This window comes from Pararge aegeria, chromosome 10, assembly GCF_905163445.1.
Source record: "Pararge aegeria chromosome 10, ilParAegt1.1, whole genome shotgun sequence".
In the NCBI taxonomy this organism is placed as follows: domain Eukaryota; kingdom Metazoa; phylum Arthropoda; class Insecta; order Lepidoptera; family Nymphalidae; genus Pararge; species Pararge aegeria.
In genome coordinates, this window is record NC_053189.1 from 2,399,045 (window position 1) to 2,424,929 (window position 25,885).

Sequence of the window (25,885 nt, forward strand, 5' to 3'; positions counted from 1 at the left end):
CATACAGAAACTCGAGAACGGCCGTACTGATTTGGCTAATTTTGGTCGTGAAATATTCGTGGAAGTCCAGGGAAGGTTTAAAGAGTAATTATGGAAATTCAAAAGAAAAGATGCAAATAACTTTTACCTTCACATAATCCTGTTAATAATATACGTTGCCTGTTTTTTAAATAATAAAACAGTAACACTGTTGTACCATATACTAGAGGTGCTATTAAACTATTCAGCATTATGATATTAAGTACGGATTTTAAAGATTGTTTTTTTTTTATTATTTGATTATTGCATACATTTGAGGTATTCAATTATAATGTATTAACTCTTGCCCACTAGCTTCCCTTACCCACTATACGAAACCTTCAATAACGTAAACATTTTCAATCGTAAATGACCGTCCTGGGGATGTACAGTTTCGCATTTTAAACTTATGCTTCGGGTCATAAGTCATATTTATCTGATATATCGCTCGCACTGAGAGGTCTTATCGAGAGGCGTTTAGGTTTGTAGTGATGTACGTAAGAATTGTAGAGGTGCATATAGATAACGGGATAGGAACGATCGATATGCTAAATTATATCGTATCTAATTTAATCGTCTGCGAAAGGTGCATAACTCATTTGTGGGACTGAGTATACGCTTTTATAATATGATTCCTAAGGTAATTTTGGACCTACCAATGCATAAGTTTAAAGAATGTGTTAAAACACATTTATTTCATTGAGGTTATTATACAATTGATGAATTTATTAATGACAAGGTTGCTTGGAAGCATCCGGCTCCGCTTTCATCTCTCACAAGATAGAAAAATGAATTTTGAAATGTAAAATGTTAATTGTTAATGTTGGAAAAGAGCAACTGCTGAGTTTCTTGCCGGCTTCTTCTCGGTAGAATCTGCCTTCGGAACCGGTGGTAGAGTCACTACACACAGACAGACTTGACGTTTCAAAAGTGCCTATATTAGGCCTACTTGAAATAAATGAATTTTGAATTTTGATTTTTTTTTTTTTAATTTTATGTTAAGTATTAACGCGAACAATTTTTCGCTATCTGAAAATAAAAGTTTTTAATTTTTAAGATAAATAAGAAACTGTATAGATCGTTATTTTTTTGATCGGGCCGTTTTTATCTTTTCTAGGGATATTTCTTAGTACTTCAAAAATCCTTATCCGTATCTTCCCCATCTGTCTCTCCTTCCTGTAATTTAATTAAAAGAGGTTGTACTTGATGATTTTTATGATAACGGATTGCATTGCGTGCACATTTCTACTGTCGGTGACAACTCAGTTTAAAATGCGACGACTATAGTCGCAAATAAAATGAATATATATTACTAGCTGATACCCGCGACTTCATTCGCGTGGTTTAAGGTTTTTTACCACTGGAACTAATTCAGAGATCGGTATAGAAAGTACATGTCCTTTTCCATAGCATAGGTGAAATGTATACTTAATTTCAAAGCTCTCTGCCCACGGGTTAGTTCAGAAAAAAATTTAACTTTCCCTTGGGAACTACTTAAGGAATCGGGATAAAAGGTAGCCTACGTTTTTTTCCATGTCAAAAGCTACATGCATGCCAAATTCCATCCAAATCCGTTCCGCTGTTTTTGCACGATTAAGTAACAAACATCCACACTTTCACATTTATGATATTACTAGATATGCCCTGCGGCTTCGCCTGCGTATATTCGCTATTAGCTGTAGACAATGTAGCGTGTTGCTACATTGTCTACAGCTACAGTCATACATGAGATTTTTGACAAACATTTTTGTATCCTTCGTAAAAAATATATTTTTTTTTTAATAAAAAGTATTCTATGTTACTTTTGATACCTCCAAGAATACGTATACAAAGTTTCATCATGATCCGATAAGCAGTTTTTGCGCGAAAGCGAACAAACAAACTTACATTTTCATTTATAATATTAGAAGGATATATATAAGTAGGAAGAAGGGTTTAATTTATTAATCCAAATACATCATCAAAGATAGAAGGAAAGGTTGGCTAAGAAGGCAAGAGTAATCGTAAAACATTTATTTTAGGAATGAGCAGTTTTTTATAGTTCAAGAACAGTTCACTTCAATGTTTCACCCCCAAGGGAAAAACTGAGCTGCGGAGCGGCTGATGCCTTCATTACCTCCGACGTATCAGCCCAGTTGGTGCGCCGACCGACCTCCGGGAGCGTATATAACATCATATATATATATTTCTTGTGTGCGTGTGTATGTCATTGAACTCCTCCTGAACGGCTGAACCGATTTGAATGAATTGTTCGGTATGCGTTTGGGTGGCACCCTGGATGGTTTAGATTCAAAAATCAGCCCGACAGATGGCGTTGGGGTCCGCTAGTAACATCATAAAACAGCGGCTCAGCGTTGGCTACGGCGTACGCCGCGCACACGCAAACAATTACGGCGATGTAGAATAACTGAAAATAACAATATTAGATAAAAAAAAAAATAATAATAAATAAATATACTACGACGATACACACATCGCCATCTAGCCCCAAATAATGCGTAGCTTGTGTTATGGGTACTAAGATAGCTATTGAATATTTTTATGAATATAATACACATAAATGCTTATAATATACAGATAAACACCCAGACACTGAAAAGTAACTATGTTCAGCACACAAACATTTTCCAGCTGTGGGAATCGAACCCACGGCATTGGACTCAGAAAGCAGGGTTAATGCCCACTGCGCCAGTCGGCCGTCTAGATACCGTTGTTATTCATTTTTATAATAAATATAGAGAGTGATTAGCTTCTGTTAGACATAAATAATAATACATTCACTAAATTAAATAAAAAATAATTGTTAATTTGGAAAAAAATTGGAATCACTCTATTTGTGTTCACGTTTCTATTGAAGACGCGGGGGGAAATATCTGTCAGTTTATCTGTTAAAACTTTTGAAAATTTTACATAAATTACAATGACAACCCTGTTAGGGTGTGTGTGTACTCCTGTGGAGATACCGTGGCACGGGAGTTGACACCGCCAACTTTCTAACTACGGTGTAATACTGAGAATTATTTATTTATTAGTAGCTTTAACAGGAAAACGAGCAGTATTATTACACACGAGCTTATCTTACTTATTTTCCTAAAAGTGCCATTTATTAGTTAAAAATGACAGTTTATAACATAAAACACAAATATCTAGTTGGTGCATGTTTTGGTCCGACATGGGATTCGAACCCGTGACCTCATAACCAACGAGACAATTTTATTGAAAAATCAAAAGAAACTCACAGTTTTCATTGTGGTTGATCGTCAACAAAATGGTGAACTGAGGATTTCTTAATGATTAGAGCTTATATACACGAACCTTATCACAAAACTATTCTTGATAAATGATTATTTAAAAATTGAATTTTGATCGCTTATTAATATATTGTTTTTTTTTAGGTGGGGAATCCTCATGGACGACCGCATCCGGGAAGGCGTGGTACAGTCTATCAATCCACACTTGTCAAGCGTAATTGGCTACTGCCCAAACCTTTTCCATTTTGAGGGGAGGCTCATGGCTCTTGGTAGGCTTGGTAGGTAGGCTATTTGCTTGCTCTCAATCGAGGAGTAGTGGTAGGAATATTGAAATACTTGAACATCGGAGTACAATGGCTCTTATGAGTATAAATTACAGTTCAAATTGTCAATCGGTTGAATTGATGATGATGATGATTTATTTCTCTGTTTGTCTTTTACGTCCTAACTTAGCAACCAATCAACTTTGTTTTTGGCATAGAGTTGGTAAGCAAATGACGGAAAGTAACATAATCTATTTTTTATATTACGTACTTACTATAACCCAAAAAATACTGACTCCATATAAAATCAAAAAAAGAGTGATAGAATGCATCACGGAAAGAGAATCTAACGCAATATGGAACAATTCAACGCAATATATGCAAACGAAATTGTTTCTCAAGTCATTCAACAAGAAGAAGACAAAACAGCTAATGTCACAGAGCAGAACCAATATAGCACTGGTAGCAGGCATAACCACAGGACATTGCCTGTTAAATAGACACCTAACAATAATGATCCATCCTGTAAAGAGTGCGGTGAGATGGAAACCAGTTTTCACTTCATAGCTGAGTGCCAAGTGAAGAAGACCTAGCAAACCTCTCCGTAGGGGATATCGTTAGGTTCACGAAAGAGAGTGGTAGGTTTCAGGGAAGGATGCTGCCGGGACACCAGTAAACCTGTGTTTCAAGCATGGGGAATAGGGTGTAGTGGTCCTTACAGACGACTGATCACCCGCCTGGCAACGGCAGGCTTCCCCTCAATAAATATATATAACCCAGAAAAACAAACTGTTACCATGGGATTTATCTCTCTCCTTCTCTCTACGTCGTGTTCCTCATTGCTGAGGGTTGTTTCTTCTACGATGTCGTGCCATTTGATTTGACTTTTAGCAACATACACGTCATCAACCCATTACTGGCCCACTACACGGCACGGGTCTCCTATCAGAATGAGAAGGGTTAAGGCCGTAGTTTACCGATGGCCAAGTACAGATTGGTAGACTTCACACGCCTTTGAGATTATTATGAAGAGCGCTCAAGCATGCAGGTTTCCTCACGGTGTTATTCTTCACCGATTACAGCAAGTGATATTTTAAATTCTTAAATTTAAAACACACATAACTCCGCAAAGTCCGTGGTGCGTGCGGGGGCTCGAACTCGGTCTCCACGAACGGCTATCACCGCTAATTTTAGCTACATGTAAAGCAATATGCTCTTTGCTGACCAGAGCAGTGCGGATTTAATCCGAACAACAAATCGGGCTACGTCCTCGAGTTCTCTTTCTTTCCACTTTGCCAGTGACCACTATCTTTTCTTCATATCTTGTGGCAATTTGACCGAAGTACGACCGAACGGGATTTGTGTAAACTGTAATAAACGTGATTTAAGAACGCGGGCGACAGCTAGTCATATTTACAAATCTAGTCAGTCGTGTTTACACTTTTTACCACTTACCATTCGTTGGTTTGTCGTTCACCGCTAAAGCAAGTGGTATTTTATTGCTTAAAAAAACACACAAAGCTATAAAAAGTTTAAAGGGTGAGCCATGGATTTCACTTGGTCCCCCAAAAGAGAAACCGAGTATTACCCACTAAATTATCATATAATACATTTAAATCCAATAAAAATTCAATTTGATTTTATGTAAATTATCATTTATCAAGAACAGTTAAATGATAACGTTCGTGTATATAAACTCTGTACTTAAAGAAATCCTCAGTGCATCATTTTGTTGACATTCGACCACAATGAAAACTGTATAATTCTTAATGTTTTGATTTTTCAATAAAGCTGTATTGACCAGTAAGGGCCGGCGCCCATTGTCGGCATCGGCACGACTGAGGATTTTAGGTGGCAAATAGCAATATACATTAACATAATGACAATAAAGTAGAAATTTCCATTATATATGGTCGTAATAACAAAAATACCGCTTCGGTATGCTTGAGGCTGCTGTATCGGCAGCCTTAAGAATGCTTCGGGATGCTTCGGCATCCTTCGGCATCCTTCGGTACCCGCCGGCGCCGAGGCACCACTCGGGGATAGCTTGCCCTGCGGGGCGAGGGGAGGCATCCGCCATTTGAATCATTTGACTCACACACAACACAATCGAGGTAACCACTGCGTGTATCGGTTGTTTGCTGTAACAACGAATTTTCTTGTAACAACGATGGCGGAAGAAAAGCTAATTAATTTAGTTCGTCTACACGAGTGTTTATACAATATAAAATCGCGTCACTACAGTGACCAACACATGAAAAATAATGCGTGGGAGCAAATCGCCAAAGAATTCAATAAAACACGTAAGTAAGCATCATAAACATTGTATTTTTTATTGAGTTATAATAAGTATAAGTATATATAATATATAATTAATTACATTGACTTATAGATCGTTGGTATTTTATGATCTATTGACAATATTATTCTGCCAACTAACTGACCCATGTTCAGAGTTAAAATATTGTTTAAATTGATCTCTAATGACCATACCCTCGCACATGATAATATCGGTATCGCCAACTACATTGTTATCCACGGAACTTTCTAAAATGTCACTTTCCTGTAGTGGGTTTGGAAGTTCCGTCGTTGCATTGTTAATGATGTAATTATGTAAAGAACAGCAGGCTAAAATGATGTTATCTATATATTTTGCTTGTACTTGCATTCTCCTCTGAAATATTTCAAACCTTGATTGAAGAATGCCAAAAGCACTCTCCACAATACGCCTTGCTCGACTTAGTCTGTAATTAAAAACTCTTTTCTCTATATTTGCCAATTGATTCGCAGGGTACGGTCTCATTATATTTTTCGTTAGTGGAAATGCTTCATCAGCAACAAAAACATAGGGTAATTCTTCAGTTATTCCTCGTAAGCTCACATTTTGAGGAATATTTAAGGTGTCGTTTTGCAATTTTAAACCCAATTTTGAATGATCTAATATACCACCGTCGCTATTTCTACCATAAGCACCTACATCGACAATGACAAATCTGTATTTAGCATCTGCTACAGCCAACAGAACGATACTAAAAAATTTTTTATAATTAAAATACATACTTCCACTATTATTTGGAGCTCGTATCTTGAAGTGCTTGCCATCTATGGCACCAATACAATTTGGAAAATTCCATATTTCATCAAAGTCTTTAGCAATTATCTTCCATTGTGCTGTTGTTGGTTTTGGCAGAACGATACGGCCAAGAATATTCCAGATTACACGGCAGGTTTCATGGACTATACAACGAACTGTACTAAATCCCATTCGGTAATTGAATGCTAAAGTTTTGAAACTGACTCCTGTGATTAAAAACCTGAAAAGAAACATTATATTTTTAAATATAGCTTAGGTAGGTACCTATTAATCTATTGCCACTTGGAAAACCTGCGTGAAAACCCAAAAATAACGAAGATGAACATCCTATAGATATATTTTTTAAATCAATGTCTGCTACAGTAAAATCTTTACCGAAAAAGTTGCAACTTCAAGTGAAAAGAGATGTATTGCTTATTGTTAATAAGGCAGAAATCGAATATTCAGAAATGTTAGAAGCACCACAGCATATTGAAACAACAAGATCTATTAATGAACCATCCACATCGAAACAAAAACCTCCTGTGAATCAATCAAACTACACCATGGACGATTTTTCTTATTACACACCCCAAGCAACATCCGTAAATAACGAGGACAACATACATTCAACATTGAAATATACACCGACACCCATACCTAGATGCCAAGACCAAAACATTGAAATCAGTGATTACCAGAATATTGAAACCAATGATTACCAGAATTTGTAATTTCTTTAACATATTATTACCTGCAGCAAAGCTAATGTGATTAAAAATAAAGATATGACTCCAATGTCATCAACAATCGCTCCACGACGACAGTTCTATGACCGGCGCAGCATGAAATATAGATTCAGACGAAATAGTAATGTAGTCTGCGATCTGAAGTCACCATTCGAATCATACCTGTACGAGTATATGTGAATTAAAAAATAATAAATATGATTATTAACACATTAAAGTATTGTTTATTATTAACTAACTAAGGGAACTATTTAATTTTCCGGGATAAAAAGTAGCTTATGTCACTCTCCAGGTCCTCAACTATACCCAATCAAAAAATCACGTCAATCCGTGGCTTTCTTGCAGCGTGATTGAAGGACAAACCAACAAACACACTTTCGCATTTATAATATTAGTATGATTACTCACCTCAAGCACACAGACAATCTTTCTTCAACAGATATAGGTGTGCGAAAATTTGATTGTTTTTTCTCCATGAAAGGTCGAAGCAAATGAACCAGACTTTCAAAATTTTCATAACTCATTCTATAGTAGTCATAAAATTTTCGCACGTCATAACGCAAATCATTGAATAAATTGTTGAATTCACCGGACGTATATCGTTGCTTCCAAAGGTTGTTCACCCAAAATCTTCTTGATTGATTAGATTTCTCTTCTTCTTCAGCAAGAGCTGCTATGAGCACTAGATCCCAGTCCACCATATTAAATACAACTCACACAACTAGCTTGTAACAACTCTGAAACTGTTTTGACGAGAAATACGATATTGAGACGCTTCGGCAAGCTACAGGACGGTGCGGCATGCTAAAGGACGCCTCGTCATCCCTAAGAACGTTGCAGCATGCCAAAGCATAGTTTCCATCAGTGTGCGCTTGCATGTAGGATGCCGAAGGATCCTGTTCCTTGCCGATGCCGACAATGGGCGCCGGCCCTAAAACTGCCTCGTTGTTTAGTGCGGATCACTAGGTCCTGGTTTTGAATACCGAGTCGGGTCAAAACATGTTGTATATTAAGATTTTATGTTAAATAAATAAATAAATATATACACACACACAACGCCATCGCCGTGTAATGGGTTCTAAGATTACTATTGAATATTTTTATGAATAATATACATAAATGCTTATAATATACATCATAAATCATTAAAGGTAATCAACGTATTTTTAGCAGTAGTAGTAGCAGTACTTAGAGCTTTTTGTGACAGAGCACATCCGGGGAAGTACTAACGCCATGCTTATCTCTGCCGCTAAGCAGCATTGTCGCAATTCTGTGTTTCTGTCTGAAGGGCGAGGTTGCCGGTGTAATTACAGGCACATTTGGCAACAGTTAACACTTTAATACTAATAATAACAATCTTTATTGCCAGATTGTAAGTATACAAGGTATAGTAATAGTAGTATAGGTAGTATAGTCAATTTGAATAGTTCAATTTACAATCAGCCACACAATGGCATGCAATGGTTAACATTAAATTCCACCATAATAAACAAAATTTTTTGTCAAATTTATTACATGTTGTCAGTGGCGTGCACAGGGTTTTTGACCCGGGTATGCATAAAGCAGGTACATGGCATAAAATGGGAATTTTCACCTCCAATATGACTTATACAAAATAATTTTGGTATGCAGTGCTTTTGAGCATTTATGAAGTGCAATCCACAGCATGTTGTCATCAATTCAATTTATTACATCATAGGAATATACATAATCATAATGTTTTCAATTTTAATGTCATTATTACGAAATTATACGTCATTATTAAGTTTTAATTCAAAAAATTCTTTGATGTCCTAAAAATTGTACACATGAAGCCATTTGCAGGATGTGTTTCTTGCATACCTACTTATTTCTTAAAGCATTTTCTTGTATGCCTTTGGTTGCCTGGAAGAGATCGCTATTTAGCGATAAGGCCGCCAAATCGTACGTTATACCTTATTGTGCTGTTGTATTTGTATCTCTGTAAATTTTCTCTGTGGTGTACAATAAAAGTGTATTCATTCATTCATTCATTCATGCCCTGCGAAGTGATGCTCTGGTGGGCAACATGGTCACATCTGCTTGGGCCATCAAATATATATTCAAAAAATAAAATCTTATTTTATTTTTCACTAAACATTTATCAGAAGGCAGCTTTCCTGCAACCGTTCCAGGGATATGGCAGGAAAATGTAGGCTGTAGGTAGAAGCTATTAGAACGGTGGGAAAATTTTCTTATTTGCTCAGCCATTTCCGTTATTCCCTTTAATGTGTATTTTTTCAATCCCACGCAAAACAAGAGGTCTGATATAATAAGTAGATTTATAGATGGTTTTAATAAAGAAAGCACAGTTATTCCTGGCAACACCAAGAAATATGACAGGAAGTTGGTCATAGACATTGATTTTAGAAGGAAGGAAAAGAAGGGGGACATCTTGGAAGAGTTAATAAGCCGGAACGGGGAAACAGAAAAAAGGGGAAAAGCTAAGAAAACTATTGGGGTATCAAGAAAAAAGGGGACGAGAACACGGACCATAGGGAGTATCGAGATTAAAAGATAAGTATTTAAAGAACTTTGTAAGGATGAGGGCGATTTACAAGAATTCGGGAATCCATGAGGGGATGTGAGCGGATAGCTGTGGAATAAATGTAGGAATAAATAGTGATTGTAATCGGAGATATCACATTTCAAATTGTTGGGAGAAATTAAATTATAATTGGTTTCAGACAGTATTTCATTTATTTATGATGTTACCTAACCTATGATTTAACAGGTGATAAAATGAGGCGAGTAAATTCAAATTCAGAATTTCATATGAAGCGTTCATACTATTTATAATTTGCCCTACGAAGAGATGTTAATTATTGTTGTTGAGTTCTCCTGGCAATTCACCACGAGAACAGGTGGCAAGGTAAGTTTGTTGTGGGCTCTTCTTAGACCAGGGCGCGTTTGGAACCCTCGTAGCTTTAGATTTGAGTTGGCAAACGGAGTTATCACTATCCCCTTACAATTATGTAAACATATATGAATGAACGCTTCATAAGTGCCTGTGATAGTCCTACATGAATAAAGTTGAAATTGAATTTTGAATTTCAAAGTGTTTATTTTAAAAATGATCTTACCGCAGAACTCTGCTATTTATTGACATTTTGGAAAAAAAATATGTTAGTTCCAAAGTCGTTGTACCGGGTGATGTAGGGAGAACTCTTAAAAAAAAATTATAGGCGTCGGTATTTTAATACTTAATTGTGCAGACTCGTTCGTAAAGCACAATTTAGATGTATAAATGTTTTCTACATGGTAACATAGGTATTCTACTTTTGGTCTTGGAAAATCATCAAATTTCTAAAGGTATGTTTGCATGTAAAATTATCCATCATTCAGGCCCTAACAAAAAAAAAATTGATTTGATTTTTGACAAAACACATTTTTTTTACAATTTTTAGAAGAAACCTAATATTTGTGGAATTCGATAATAGTAAATCTATAAATTCCTGGTACCTATAGAGGTTTAAATACAACTACAGTAACTGGAGTTAACCAAAACACCGTTCAGTAACCGAAGTATCACCCGTTAAGAGAGCACTTAACAGAAGTCGTGTTAAATTACTTAAAGAAAAAAATAAGTTGTCGATGGCAATCGTTTCGTCCTTCCCATTTTGATGCATTGAGGTGGATTGTAAGAACTTCTGTTCTTATTTTTTTTATGGCTCTTATGGAGAAAATGAATAAACATAAATAATACTTACATCCGAATTGAAAACGTTATTAAAAGTCGGTTAAAAAGTTGTATTTTTTTTGGAATAAATCTCCACTTTGATTCCATTGCATAAATTCTGTTGAATCTGAAGCACATTATTTTTTAAAGCTCTATCAATTTATGAGCTATAAAAGTGACTGACGAGCAATATTCGAAAACATTACGTTATCGAAGGAAAACAGTTGAGTCCAGTGCTTAAAACTTATCAGACGAACAACAAATCGTAATTAACTGTTTCAGTAATACGTATATTTCACTTTTTTAATGCAAATCCAAACAATAAGGGATACTAATAATAGTCTTTCTTTCGTTGTATATATCTATAACTTTAATTTATCTATGAAAGAAAATCACCTACGCTTACCTACATTTTGAGGGATTTGCTTATCTTGAATACAACTTACAACATAAAAATTTACTGACAAACGAAATTAAATACGCCTGATAGTTAAAAATAGTAATAGAGCATAACGATAAGTATAGTTTAATATAATATACTAATAGCAATACAACCGTTACGTTCCATTACTATTTTTTTCTATCAGGCGTTTTTAATTTTTTTGTAAGACAATTTCGATGGCAATAAATATATAAATTATTATATTACAAACACAAGCCATCAATCAAATCATAGCTATTGTCACTCTCAGTATGAAGTATTCTCTCACTGCTGGAAAGGTACAGGTTTTCTCATAGGAAAGAATGGTGCAGGGCTGAGACAGCGAGTTTTAACGATTATGGTAACACAACAATACCCACAGGGTAGGACAACCTACTCTTTAATTCAGAAGGTTTTGTGCTATAACAGATAAATTGAAGGAAGGTGAAAGTGCGAATTAACCTAAGCAAACTCCAGGACCTCGCTTCGAACGGTCAATAGAAAATAGAACAAATAACACGCTTTACGTACCCCGTAAACTATCTGGAAATTACTATCGTTTTACAAGATGTGCTAACATTTGTTATGTACTTGAAGAAATTGCTTCTAACGCTCGGATTTTCTTTGTGTTCCCGTCTTCCTATTGCATTATGCTGAAGATGGATCGCTTTATTGTGGGTAAGTCTTCATATAAATGGGTGGTTTAGGTGTGATGTTGTCTAATGTCCTGTTTATGACGTAATCATTCCATTTAAGATATTATATTATTAATGAGTTAAAAATTAAACAAAACCGTAATCTTGCAATGCTCTCGTAGGTAGGTATGTGCTGGCAGCAAAAACGACGAAGCTTATATTAAAACAATTTAAAACCATCAACCATCAAAGTAATATATCAAAAACTTAAACAGTTACGGAAAATTGTTAACACAAAAAAGGAATTAGTATGAATTATTATTATGAATGCACTTAGTTTTAACAATTATTATCTGTTTTTATGTTTGTTTAAAATCGCTATTATTCGCTGTAAAAATATTAAATCAAAAGACGCATATTTATTTTTCCATACAAACGAATTCGAAACATTCTAAATGTTTACTTATAACAACCCTATTGAATATAAAAGACCGACACGTGCATAGTACCTACGCTATGTGACACGTACCTAATGAAGGTGAAGGTAGTCACTTGATTTTAATTTTCTAAAAGTGTGATGTTAGGGCTGTGGTTTACTCAAAAACTATTAGGTCTTCGGTTGCACAGATAAGTCTCAGAGACAGTATATAACGAACCTCTAAAGCCTGTGAACTATAATTAGGGTTTTTCTTTACGCGTTGTATAATGCACATAAAGGCGCACAAAGTCGCACCATATGGGTTAGTTTTTACTATTTTGGTGACGGAACCCTAAAAAGAGCTAAAGTTTAGAAACTTTAGCGAAAATGTTAACGTAAGTTGCCGGCAGCGAAACGGTATATCGATGTTTAGTTTAGCTTAGAATTGTTTGAGCTAAAAATCTTTACACGTTGTATAATGCACATAAAGGTGCACAAAGTCGCACCATATGGGTTAGTTTTTACCATTTTGGTGACGGAACCCTAAAAAGAGCTATAGTTTAGAAAATTTAGCGAAAATGTTAACGTAAGTTGCCGGCAGCGAAACGGTATATCGATGTTTAGTTTAGCTTAGAATTGTTTGAGCTAAAAATAAACTCTGCGAGCTTTTGAGAGGCGGTACGCTTTTATCTAACTTGTGGAAATGTTCGAAATTACTGAGCTGACTCAGCTAGCCTGCTGTACTCCTATGTCGCTGCGAATAAATCTCTTGGGTGGGTCTTTGAACGTAGAGGTTTATTTTAGGATGTTATCAGTTTAATGGAATTCTTCGTCGATCAAATATCACAAAATATGTAGTCTGACACAAAATATAAACGAAAATGTGTCAGGTTTCTGATTATATTTAGAGTTATAATATAAAAATAGCAATTTTCCTATAAACTTGATTTTAACCATATACACTTCTCCATAAATTAAACGAGTCACTTACTAATAAAACAAAACATTTTATTATCATAAGCAGCTCTGTATTGCAATCTCGACTGGAACTCAGTGACAACGAAATCTTAGATGGTAGCGAGCTAACCTGGCAGGGGCATGGCAGTTATATTAGGTCCATATCTCTAATCAGGTTCAGTAACGCAAAATAGCTTGCTTCCAACTATACCAGACCAGAGATATTTCTGACAGCATTTAATAAAAACATACCTGAATCGGCCTTGTTATTCCTATCATTAAAACTAGCAAAAATCAAAATTCAATATAAATTTATTTCATACAAAAAAATTGATAAATCATCATGTTATTTCTGTAAAATGGCATTACACTGTGAAACACAATACACGTGATTCGATAATGTCGCGTAATCGGTCAGTGATCACACGATGCCATTGTTACATTACAGAGTAGTTACAAGAGAGTATCTATGTAGAATATTTAGTACTTAATATTTCACAAACTAACGATTTAAAAAAAATCGTAGATCAAAAGTTGTTAGTTTTAATGTTAACAACTGCAGGTCGCGTGCTTTCTGGTGTTTTTTATTTTACCCTGTATAGTAAAAAAAATAAAATTTGACATTTGAATATGGCAGATAATAAAACTAATAATATCCAATGCCCACGATAAAAACATACTTTTTACATATAAACATACAGACATTTAAATATAGGTACCATATTGATAGATAGGACTAATGAAAGTGTATTAAAAAAAAACACGTTGATTTTGGTATTTCTATATTAAGTTAAAGAGAAAATAATCGTTGAAACGAATACTTACTCGAAAAGAGTAAACGCAGTTAAAATCTATTAGCCTGAATGTGTTTACCAAGAACAATACTTACTTGGAATGGATGCCAGAGTACATTTAAAAGAACCATTTATAAATGCACAATTTAACCGCCATAAGGAATTGCATAATAACAGGATGAAAGTACTACTTCTAAGTTCAGGGTGACCATGGAGACAGATAACACGAGACTCTCCTGCCCACGGCATGGGAATTAAACTAAGGAAACTTTCTATCTAACAACTGTCAAACCATTATTTCATATTCTGTAACGTTCTGACATGTCATCATAGGCAACGTATCTGGTCTGGTAATTGAATCTTTACTTATAATAAAACTGTAACTGGAAGATTTCTGTACATTTAATATATTTTGAAAATTTTAACCGGGGGATGTTTTATAATCGATACTGTCCAAAACAGATTTTTATTTATTTTTTGTCTGTCTGTCTGTCTGTTCGGGCATCACGTGAAAACTGCTGAGTGGATTTAAATAAAATTTGACATAATGGTAGCTGGTATTCCAGCGATGTTTGCGACGGGTGTAGAATAACACGTACGGCTACGACGGGCCGCGAAAAACATGGTTTGGAAATGCAATTGGTTTCTAGGTTATTTTAAGATATTAAAACAATTTGGTGCAGACGAAGTTGCACGGGTCAGCTAGTCTAAATAATTAAAAATAAATTCTGTTCGTTAGTCTCACTAAAACTCGAGAACGGCTGGACCGATTTGGCTAATATAGGTCTTGAAATATTCGTGGAATTCCAGGGAAGGTTTAAATGGTGAGAAAAATACTCAAAACGACAGCAACATTCTGTATGTTTGTCACCCAATTTTTCTTACGCAGCTGGACCGATTTCGATGAAATTTTGTGTGTGTATTTCAAAAGGATCTTGGATGAATTGAAAATAAAATTTGACCCGGCAGAAGTCGTCTTGCCCGGTAAAGTAGCGCCTACTTTACCGGGCAAGACGACTTCTGCCGGTTCCGCTAGTAACTTAATATAATATCATAACATAATTTAATATATACCGAAATAAAAATAGGGATTCAATTAAATGAAAAGCTCAATAGACTTCGAACTGTAATTTGTGATATCTACTGGTTGTATGAGGACGTATGTTTGCCATCATTTATTTACTACGGGTCCCCGAGAAGGGGAGGAGTGACCAACAATTATACAAGATGATGATGACCACGTGATGTGGGAACGTTCTCTTGTCAAAAGTCTCGTTATTCAGAGACAGTGTGGTCACCAAACGGCAGCTGAAACAGTGGAACGTTGCCAATCTCTTCATACATATGCGTCGAGTTAGTTGCCTCAATTTCTATGCAATTTTTCCACGCGAACTTACAAAGGTGCTTTGTGCCATTTTAACGCCATATCTTAGCCCGTTGATCCGCATTGGCGCAGCACGGTGGGTTCTATATCTTACTTTGATTTTCTTTCACAACGCCATCTAGCCTCAAAGTAAGCGTAGCTTGTGTTATGGGTACTAAGATGACTGATGAATAATATACATAACTACTCATAAAATACAGATAAACACCCAGACGAAATCGTGTGTATTAGTTTTTGATTGCGCAAGGTAGCCCTTAACTGTAATTTTATAATTGTTTGAAGGTATTTTAGACGGCCGATTGGTGCAGTGGGCAGAGACTGTCGGCACCTGCTTTCCGAGACCAAGGCTGTGGGTTTTATAACATTCTCCACAAGTGGAGAATGTTTGTGTGGTGAATATAAATGTTTACCAGGGTCTTGGTATAAGTATTATACGTATTTATGTAATATATTCATATAAATATTCATCAGTCGTTTTAGTACCCATAACACAATCTACGCTTACTTTGGGTCTAGATGGCGATGGGTTTATTGTCGCAGTATACGTGACCACAGTGGTAAGTGATTGTGCAATCTAAGATGGTAACGGGCTAACTTGTAGGGTGGTAACTAGGGCCTGCTGAAGCCCTGTACCAGACAAGACTAGAAAAAAATATATATAAATTCAAAATTGCCCCTGTCGGGTTTCAAACCCGAGGCCTCTAAGACCAATGGGCTCGCCACTGCGCCAGAGAGTCATCGGTTTATGTTAGTATATTACTAGTTACTAGGACTATATCATATTCCAATAGCCGTATAAACTAAATACCGCCCATTTCAAAGTGGGTAATAAATTCTTACAGCGGCGCATTAAGTGAAGGTAAACATTATGACGGGCACCTCAGACCGCGGGCAGCTCATGAAGTATGCACCTGAAATACGAGCGGTGGGAACGTTCGAGAAATATTCCCTGGAAATTATATGATTTTCAAGTTTAGCCATTTCGGTGTGTTGATTTAGTATTTAGTAGTACACTTTGCAGCGGAAAACGGCGTAAAGCAACCGTTATTTTATTAGGTAGTGCTTCCCAGGAACCCCTGTGTTTGAAAAGCTATATGTCTGGTGAAAACAGCTTCAGAACTACTTGTGCAAACAAACGAAATCAATATTTTAGGTCTTATTAGTTCCCTCTCGGACGCTCTTACACGTCCCTTATAAACTTTAACGAACTTAACTTTGGAGTGAAGCAAATCTTTGTTTGTAAAGAGTTCTTTTTTTTTAGTATAGCCAAAAAAGGAAAATGAAAATGCTCACATGGGAAGTACAAAGTGAAAAGATTTATCAATAGTGTAAGTCTAAAAATTCCTGGAATAGTGGATCCAATACTGGAAAGTTATAGCTACTTAAAGTTTTGTGAAAGTACTTTAAATGATTGATAAATCCTGAATAGCGAATTTACTAACTCAAGTTAAATGAGCTAAAAGATCAATTAGCCATAATTTTACGCGCAGAGGTTGCTTTGTTATAAAAAAGTTTTCAAAGTTTGACGTTAGTCGATATTTTACAAAATATATAATTGGAATATAACTCTGAAACTGATTAAGTATTTGGTCACGCTCTGACAGAAGTGCACTCAGTTATAGTATGACAAAACACAAACGTGTCTCAATACCGTGAATAAGGGTATTTTTGACATTGACTTTGACGCTTCTAAACTTTTCATCCGTTATACCACGTTTATTTTTAAGACCCTATAGTTTTTTAGTTATAAAGTCTATTGCCATTGCCGACGGCTTTTTTGTGTGGAGTAAAAGGATACAGATTCTCTTGCTTTTCGCAGAGTACAGCAAATTAAGCTTAACTTTCATAATATATCATAGAATTCCGCAAAGTAACGCCTGCTATACAATATTTATAAAGTTGAGTTTTAAGCCAGGAGCATGCTGGTCAATAAAAGATTCTAAACAGCCTTTAATCAACATCAGTCTAAAATTAGGTAAGTAACTTAATTATGTTCACCAACACGTTGAGTATAGGTGTTATTCGAATACGGCAAACGCTAAAAAATATTTTTTTCTTTTTTTTTCTTAAATAGCAATAATGTAATAATTGACTGACCAAGCAGATGGCCAACCTGATGGTAAGTGAAAAACCATTGACTATAAACAGACCAACACTTGACAGGGCACGGGAGGAGCATGTCCTGGAACATGCCCTGTGCCTTTCAATCTACAAACAAAACTGGCTGAACTGGTGACATTTTTCAAGGTGTCAGGTGTAAACTAATATCGCCATGTAGTTTGCTTGTTTCTGCCGCTAAGCAGCATTGTTGCAATGTTGTGTTCCGGCCCGAAGGGCGTGGTTGCCGCTGTAATTACAGACATATGAGGCTTAAAACTTACGCCTCAGATTGATAATAGGGTTGGATTTAGTGGGACGTGTTCCTTGCATGTCCAGTGTAACAAGCCCGTTTTTTATTCAAATTCAAATTCAAAATTTATTTATTTCCAGTAGGCCTAATAAAAGCACTTTTGAAACGTCAAGTCTGTCTGTTTGTTGTGACTCTACCACCGATTCGGAAGGCAGATTCCACCAAAAAGAAGCCAGCAAGAAACTCAGCAGTTGCTCTTTTCCAACATCAACAATTTACATTTTACAATTTCAACATTCATTTTTATATCTTGTGAGAGATGAAAGCGGAGCCGGATACTTCCAAGCAACCGGCTGATGAATTTTTTAAATAACAACATTTAAAAAATTCATCAATTTTATAGTAACCTCGCTGTAATAAATGTGTTTTAACATATTCTTGAAACTTATGCATTGGTAGGTCCAAAATTACCTTAGGAATCATATTATAAAAGCGTATATTATAGCGTATATTCCACTACGAGTTAATCCTTGGCTGCAACATAGTCTAGTGGTAATTGATGATGCTGTCTAAGACGGTAGCCGGCTAAATTGTTAGGAAATAAGGCTAAATAAGTTATTCTAACCCCAACCCGTACCGGAAATCGCTTAGCGGCACAATCATCGGCGATAGCCTCTCATTTGACCGAAGTAGAGAAAATTTATGAATTACTAGCTGTTGCCCGCGACTTCGTCTGCGTTTGTTTTTTGATGTGGCATTAAATTTAGTTGTAGTTCTAAAAAAAATAAGTATTCAGTATCGCTAAGCCTCAAATGAGGGGTTTGCTGCTGTCCGCTGAGAAGTTCTGTCTTCTATATCCAAACACATTTTTCAAATCTACACAAAGTTTTAGCAAAATTAAATACATATTATAACCTCTATAGTACAAAAATTTTAGTTATAATTTGTTGGAGTTATGGTGTAAAATCGTCAAACACCGTCCCTTCTCCCAAAGGGTAATGTCGGGATAAAAAGTATCCTATATTACTTCTAACATTTCCAAGAATATGTGTACAAACCGGATCGGTTAAGTAGTTTTTGCGTGAAAGTGTAACAAACAAACTTACATTGACATTTATAATATTAGTAGGGATAGGTATAGGGAGAAATTCCTATTTTGCCTCGTCGGGAATTTAACCCGAGACCTCCAACTTAAAGCTAAAGCGCTCACCGGTAGCCCAGAGAGGGTGTCAAAGTCCATTATAAACGAAACAGTCTCTACGTACATTGTAAAGTGTAAAGCATTTCACATTTCAGCCTATGTATTATAACATAACCTTTCTATACTATGAAGTGTAAACACATAACGACCCTTCGTTACTATAAATAGCTACTCAAAACGATCCCATAAGCCCATAATAACAATGAATCTCTGGTAAATATGGACACCTTAAACAACATCGGGCGTGGCCACGACCTTGTACCACTAATCCTACTAATATTACAAAGTGCGAAAGTTCGTATGGAAGGATGGATGGATGTTTGTTACTCTTGCACGGAAAATCTTCTGTAGCAATTATACTAAAATTTTGAATGGTGAGAGATAATATCCTGGATTAACACATAGGCTACTTTTCATCCCGGAAAATGTAGGGTTCCCGCGGGATTAATAAAAAAAAACCGTAATTACGCGACGAAACTGTGGACAACAACCAGTGACAAATAAAATTATTACAACTCCGAAAATGTCGGTTTATTTGTAACCTGTAGCGGTTTAAACCGCTGCTGTACCAATCTTGATGAAATTAGGTCAGAGATAGGTCATACGGAAGAGTTAACATCCGCAGCACGAGAAAATCATAGGTGTCACTTTCGCGTCTTATGTTTTCGGTAATACGAGATAATGGGTAGGCATTGGATGGGTAGAGATTTTTTGACAACCTCCCTGGTTATGATGGTCAATGGGAGGTCCCCTCGTAGACAATTTAGGAATGAATGAATGAATGAATAAATACACTGTTATTATACACCAAAGAAAAAGTAGTTACAGTTAGTTTACAAAGAACAAGAGAGAACAATTTGGTGACCTTATACCTACATAGGAATTTACAATTTTAGAATTTTCTCTGGTCTGGTTTGGTAGAACGCTTTGGCCGTGGTTAGTTTATTATTTATGTGTATAATTAATAAATATATTCATCAACCATCTTAGTACCCACAACACAAGAGCTTCGCTTACTTTGGGGCTAGATGGCGATTTGTATATTATCGTAGTATGTCGTTGTTTTAACAGAATATGGTAAGTTTAAAGAATATGTTAAAAAACATTTGTTACAGCGAGGCTGACTATACAATACTCCAATACGAGGGAGACTATACAATTGATGAATTTCTTAACGACAAGGTTGCTTGGAAGCATCCGGCTCTGCTTTCATCTCAACAAGATAGAAAAATGAATGTTGAAATGTAAAATGTAAATTGTTGATGTTGGAAAAGAGCAACTGCTGAGTTTCTTGCCGGCTTCTTTTCGGTAGAATCTGCCTTCCGAACCGGTGGTAGAGTACAAACAGACCAACTTGACGTTTCAAAAGTGCTTATATTATGCCTACTTGAAATAAATGAATTTTGTATTTTGAATTTTTTACAGCGAAAAAGGCAACCCTGAGAAGGTGATAAAGACTGGTCATGTAATACTTTTTAGACCGGGAAAACAAAAGGTTACAGAAGAATTTTTGAAAAACCAGAATCAAACGCGGATTTTGTCGCAGGTACTACCTAGTATGTAGCCATTGATGGGATAGGTACAGTGTATTTACCTAAACTTAGAGGAACAGAGACAAAATTATTATTTTTAAAAAATAAGACAGGAGATATCCTAAGGACAATTGTTTTTTCGGGACATCGCTTAAGTTCAGCAAAAAAGTTATTTTAATTACTTAAAACTACCATAACTTAGAAAATTAGGGGGATGGGATTCAAACTCGGCCCCCCGTAAGTGAAGTTGAGCTCTTACCCATTGCGCTGTTTTCGTTTTCCTACTTAATGAAAACAACAACAGTATGTTTTCCTTCACCGCCTAAGCAAGTGATATTATGAAAATTAAGCTGTATTTGCTATACTCCGCGAAAAACAGGAGAATATGTACAGTGTAATTTATATTTACTTCAATCCTTACACTCCACACCAAACAGATCTTCGGCAATGTCTATCACACACCATACAGATTCTCCTGCTTTTCGCGGAGTATAGCAAATTAAGGTTAACTTTCATAATATATCACGGCTTTCGAGTAACGCCTGCTTCTATCCAATAGCTAAAACAAATGATATTTATGTATTTTAATAATTGCATGTTTGTATTTTAATAATTGTACCACCAGCAGTCTACTCTCCTCTTCTTTTTTTTCCTAATTCTAAGGTTGCCTGGCAGAGATCGCTATTAAGCGATAAGGCCGCCTTTTGTATTACTACTTCTTTCGATATGTTTCTGTTTTTGTTATATTTTAAATATGTTAATGTTGTGGTATACAAATAAAGAGTTTAATAATAATATTTAATCGAACTTTGTCCCCTCGAAAGAGAAGCCAGTCTTACCCAGTAGCTATCACCGCTATGAATAATATATAAAAATCTATATATTACATTTTATTATGCTACAGTTCTACGTCGCGCGTCGGTAATGAGAAGACGACTGACAAAAAATGTACATACGTTTCTGATTAATATTAAGATTAACGTTATGGGGCTGGCATATCCGTGTTGGATAAAAGTCCCAAATAAATAAAGATTAAAAAAAAGATTAACGTTAAGTGCATCATAATTATGAATTTTAATTACAGAAGCGTCATCGTGCCATATTAAATAAAAAAATCATATCATATTTTTTATTTGTCATAGGTCTTTTGTAGGGAGTTCCAAAATCCACGGTCCTGGGCCGCTTGTTTCCAGCGGCTCCCAGCTACTCGTTTGATGTCGTCGGTCCACCTCGTTGTGGGCTGATCAACGCTGCATTTACCTTTGCCGGATCGCCATTCCAGCACCTTGGAACCCCAACGTCCATCTGTACTCCGAGCTATGTGCCCTGCCCATCTCCACTTTAACTCTGGTTCTTTTACGGATGTCCTCATTCCTGATTTGATCACGTAGCGATACTCCCAACTTAGGAACTTGAACTATTTGAATTACGAACTCCATATTATGAGATTTCGATATGTTAACGTATTACGTGGGCTACACACATTGACGTTCTTGGCTACCATCAGCAAGGAAATGGGTAAATTTTTGTAAGGATCTAACGACTTCTCGCCATTCAGTAAAACGTTAATATCATACGTAAAACTCGTGTTTTTATTTAAAATTTGCAAGCACGAGTTTAAAAATAATTTAAATGCATATTTAGTATGTAAAGTATTTATAATGAATTTTATCTTTCAAAATGCCCATTGCACTATACCGTTTTCCTTATTATGGTTGCTCAACAAATCATTGTCTTGCAGAGATCGCTTCAAGCGATAATTCAACATGTGCGCATATATTACTTAACTTTAATGTTTCGTAATCTTATTTTATTTTGCGAATAGGTAAAAGTAGTTTCGAGAAAAACTTTATTTTTAAAGAAAAGAAGAAAATTAATATCATTTAGTTATTAGTTTGTTACTACAAACTATGTAATAACTAAACGATGTTAATATTCTTTTCTTTTTTAAGACACTTTTTGTGACAGAGCTCTTGGAAAAAAGCCGGGGAATGAATGAATGAATGAAAACACTTTTATTGTACACCAAATAAAAAAAGTAGTTACAGAGATATAATCACAAAGCAAGAGAGTACAATTTGGTGGCCTTATGGCTGCATAGCGATTTCTTCCAGACAACCAAAGGCGTAAAAGGAAAAAAAACATGAAAAAACGAAACGAAACGGAAACGGGGAAATACTATCGTCATGCTTATTTCTGCCGCTAAGCAGCATTGTTGCAATGCTGTGTTCCTGTGTATGGTGTGCTTGCCGCTGTAATTACAAGCATATGGGGCTTAACAGCTACCCCTAAAATTGATGGACACGCGGCGGCATGTTGCAGGCGGATCCTCAGATCGGATCAGAGTTATCTTTACTCCTATCAGTCTTAAAAATTAGAGATGTATCATCTGCAAATAATACAATGTCGCATGTTCCACTGACATGGTACGGTAGATCATTTATATACACTAAAAATAGAAAAGGACCCAAAATCGAGCCTTGTGGGATTTGAACCCTGAGACTTTGCATCATTTATGCAAACTCTTTGGGTTCTATTGCTGAGATAAGAGGCAACCAAATTTAGTGCAACGTGTTGCTATGTTTATAGGCGATGGTGTTCCACTGCCCCTCAGGTGGGCTATCTGCTTGGCCCGTAAATTATAGCTATAAAAATAATAATGAATCATCATATACAACCGTTACCGGCTCACAATACGGCACGGGTATCCTACCACAGTGAGAAGGGTTTAGGCCCACCACGGTGGCCCGGAGGGGATTGGTGGACTCCACACTCCACGAACCGAACTCTCCCGAACGTTATTGGGAATTTTCACGCATGCAGGATTCCTCACGACATTTTCTTTCATCGTTGAAGCAAGGGATATTTAAATTATATAAAACTTTACTTGTACTTTAGTGTGTAAACTTATGTTTTGTTTTTTTATAATTGCGATTTCCCGTCTCTCGTGTATATTCCTATCGTTTAGGTAACCTGGAAGAGATCACTTTTAGCGATAAGGTCATCTTTTGCCTCCGGTTATTTTTATGTATATTCTTAATTTACAATGAAGATGTTTAAACATAACACATAACTTAGAAAAGTTAGAAGTACGTGCTTGGATTCAAACTCGGCGACCCAAAGGTGAACCCGAAGTTCTAACCACTAGACCATCACCGTTTGTTTGTTAACGTTTCAATTTTAAAATAAACTTTTGAAAATATTTAACTCCTTTATTCTCGTCTCTTAGTCAACAAAACAACGCTGTAGATAAATAACACACAAAAACCATTTAGCTCAGTTGCTCTCGAAGACAATAACGTTGAAAAATACTTGGAAAATATTGTGAAATGAGAAACATTCGCTTGTTTCCCAAACAAGTAGGTATACAGGAAACTGGCTTTCCGCGGAGCCATAACAGACGACCGCAGACAAAGCCAGGCTCTCGAATACAGCGCAAAATAACTCGTGGAGTGGGCCAACTATTTTATAATGACTCATGAAAGACATTCGTCTCGTGATATAGCTTTATTCACTTAAAATTTTTGTGAAGATATGACTTTATATTTAACCGTATTTTGCCTGCGGCTTCGCTCACGATATGTTTTATTTGGACTAGTAAGTTGAAATTTCATACATATTATTACCTTTATTAATTTTCTTTAATTTCTAAAGATTTCTAAAGATACTTTTCTAACGAACTCCTACGTTATAATAGCTATCTGGATGTCAAATTCCAAGCTGATCCTCTCATTGGTTTGAGCTGTACGTTGATTTATCAGTTCGTCAGTCAGTTAGTTAAACACTCAGCCAGTCAGTAACCTTTTCTGAACACGGATTAAACAACGTTAATTTTTTCCTTTTTCTACTTCCCCTGTTTAGATTATGGACATATTATCGTGTAGAGCGTGCTAGGATGGGTGCTATAAATGGAAGCTAAGAATGTGAACACATCTTACCCTCTCCACCACACGACACTGATGTCTACGAGCAGAATCTCAGAGGTACACACCTAATTCGCGATGCTAAGTATTCAGTGAGTCCAGTAGTTGGACTAGCCAAGTATCTAATGAGGAAATTCCGCGATGTGTCAACCAACGGCGTGAACTTTTGTACACCATCAAGATTAGAAAAGTTGCATATCTGGAGCTCGTACTAAGGCACGAGAGATTTGAGCTCCTTCAACTTATTATGATGGGAAAAGTTGCAGGAAGAAGAAGCGTCGGTCGCATAAATAAGTCCTGGCTTCGTAACATCAGAGAGTGGACTGGAATCGCGAGTGCAGCAGAATTATTTCGACTCGCTAAAAATAGACAAGAATTTACGAAGCTGCCAACCTACGCTAGTCGGAGAGGCAAGAAGAAGGAATATACAGGAAAATAATCGGGCATCGGTTAGTGTGATTATATTGTCAGATTACACAATCAATAGCTACTTGTTATCGATACCAAAACTCATTGAATTTAAATTTCTACAAATTTATATTGTGCTCAATTAGAAATCAGCTCATGCTCTCCATTTAACGGCCAGTGTCAGTAGTTTGACCCAATTTATTTAACTATGCGCCTTGATTGTGCCCATTGAAATGTTCTATTATAGACAATGGATTCAATGTTATGTCCCTACGGTATAAAATTGTTTATTAAGTACTTATATTTTTACTCTGCAGAGGCTTTGGATGTTTGAAACGGTTTTTAATTTTAATATAAAAAATCATACTAATTTAACATACTAATATAACCTGTTAGTTTAGTTTATTTATAAAAGAATTTAAAAATATTATTTTTCAAATCGAATAATCTTTTCAAATTTGCACGCTCTATTTTATTTTTTAAGTTTCTTCTGTATTTGTGTTTAATTTGTATAAAATGTGTTTGTGCAATAAAGACTTCAAACAAACAAACAACAAACAAATTATTCTATTGTCATCGGTCCTCGATATGTTTACAAAGTTTGAACGAAATCAGACCCTTTGAAGAGGGTCAAAATCATGTCCAAAGGAGTCGGTTACAGACATACAAACAAACATACACTTGAAGCTAATATAAAGCGTGTAATTAGCCTTTGTGTGCAAGAGAATTAAGTCTAATCGAAAACGAACATTTTGTAATAATATATATTATTAAGTGGCAAACAGTAAAAATTGGCATACCGTAAGAGAGA

The 25,885-nt window shown here is 35.9% G+C and overlaps 1 protein-coding gene across 4 annotated transcripts; it reads right to left on the reverse strand.

Moving 5' to 3' along the window:
• Positions 1–5,339: 5,339 nt before the first annotated feature.
• On the reverse strand, positions 5,340–8,285 carry LOC120626932 (protein ALP1-like). 4 transcript variants are annotated; one of them, XM_039894742.1, is made up of 3 exons: positions 7,763–8,285; positions 6,593–6,846; positions 5,340–5,673 (listed from the first exon to the last, which is right to left on the reverse strand). In XM_039894742.1, the coding sequence occupies exons 1-3, from the start codon at positions 8,053–8,055 to the stop codon at positions 5,627–5,629; spliced, it is 594 nt and encodes a 197-aa protein (XP_039750676.1). In that variant the 5' UTR covers positions 8,056–8,285; the 3' UTR covers positions 5,340–5,626. The 4 variants fall into 4 exon arrangements, with proteins under 4 accessions (XP_039750676.1, XP_039750677.1, XP_039750675.1 ...); XM_039894743.1 differs by having other exon boundaries at positions 5,340–6,276; XM_039894741.1 differs by having other exon boundaries at positions 5,340–6,505.
• Between the last annotated feature and the right edge of the window lie 17,600 nt (positions 8,286–25,885).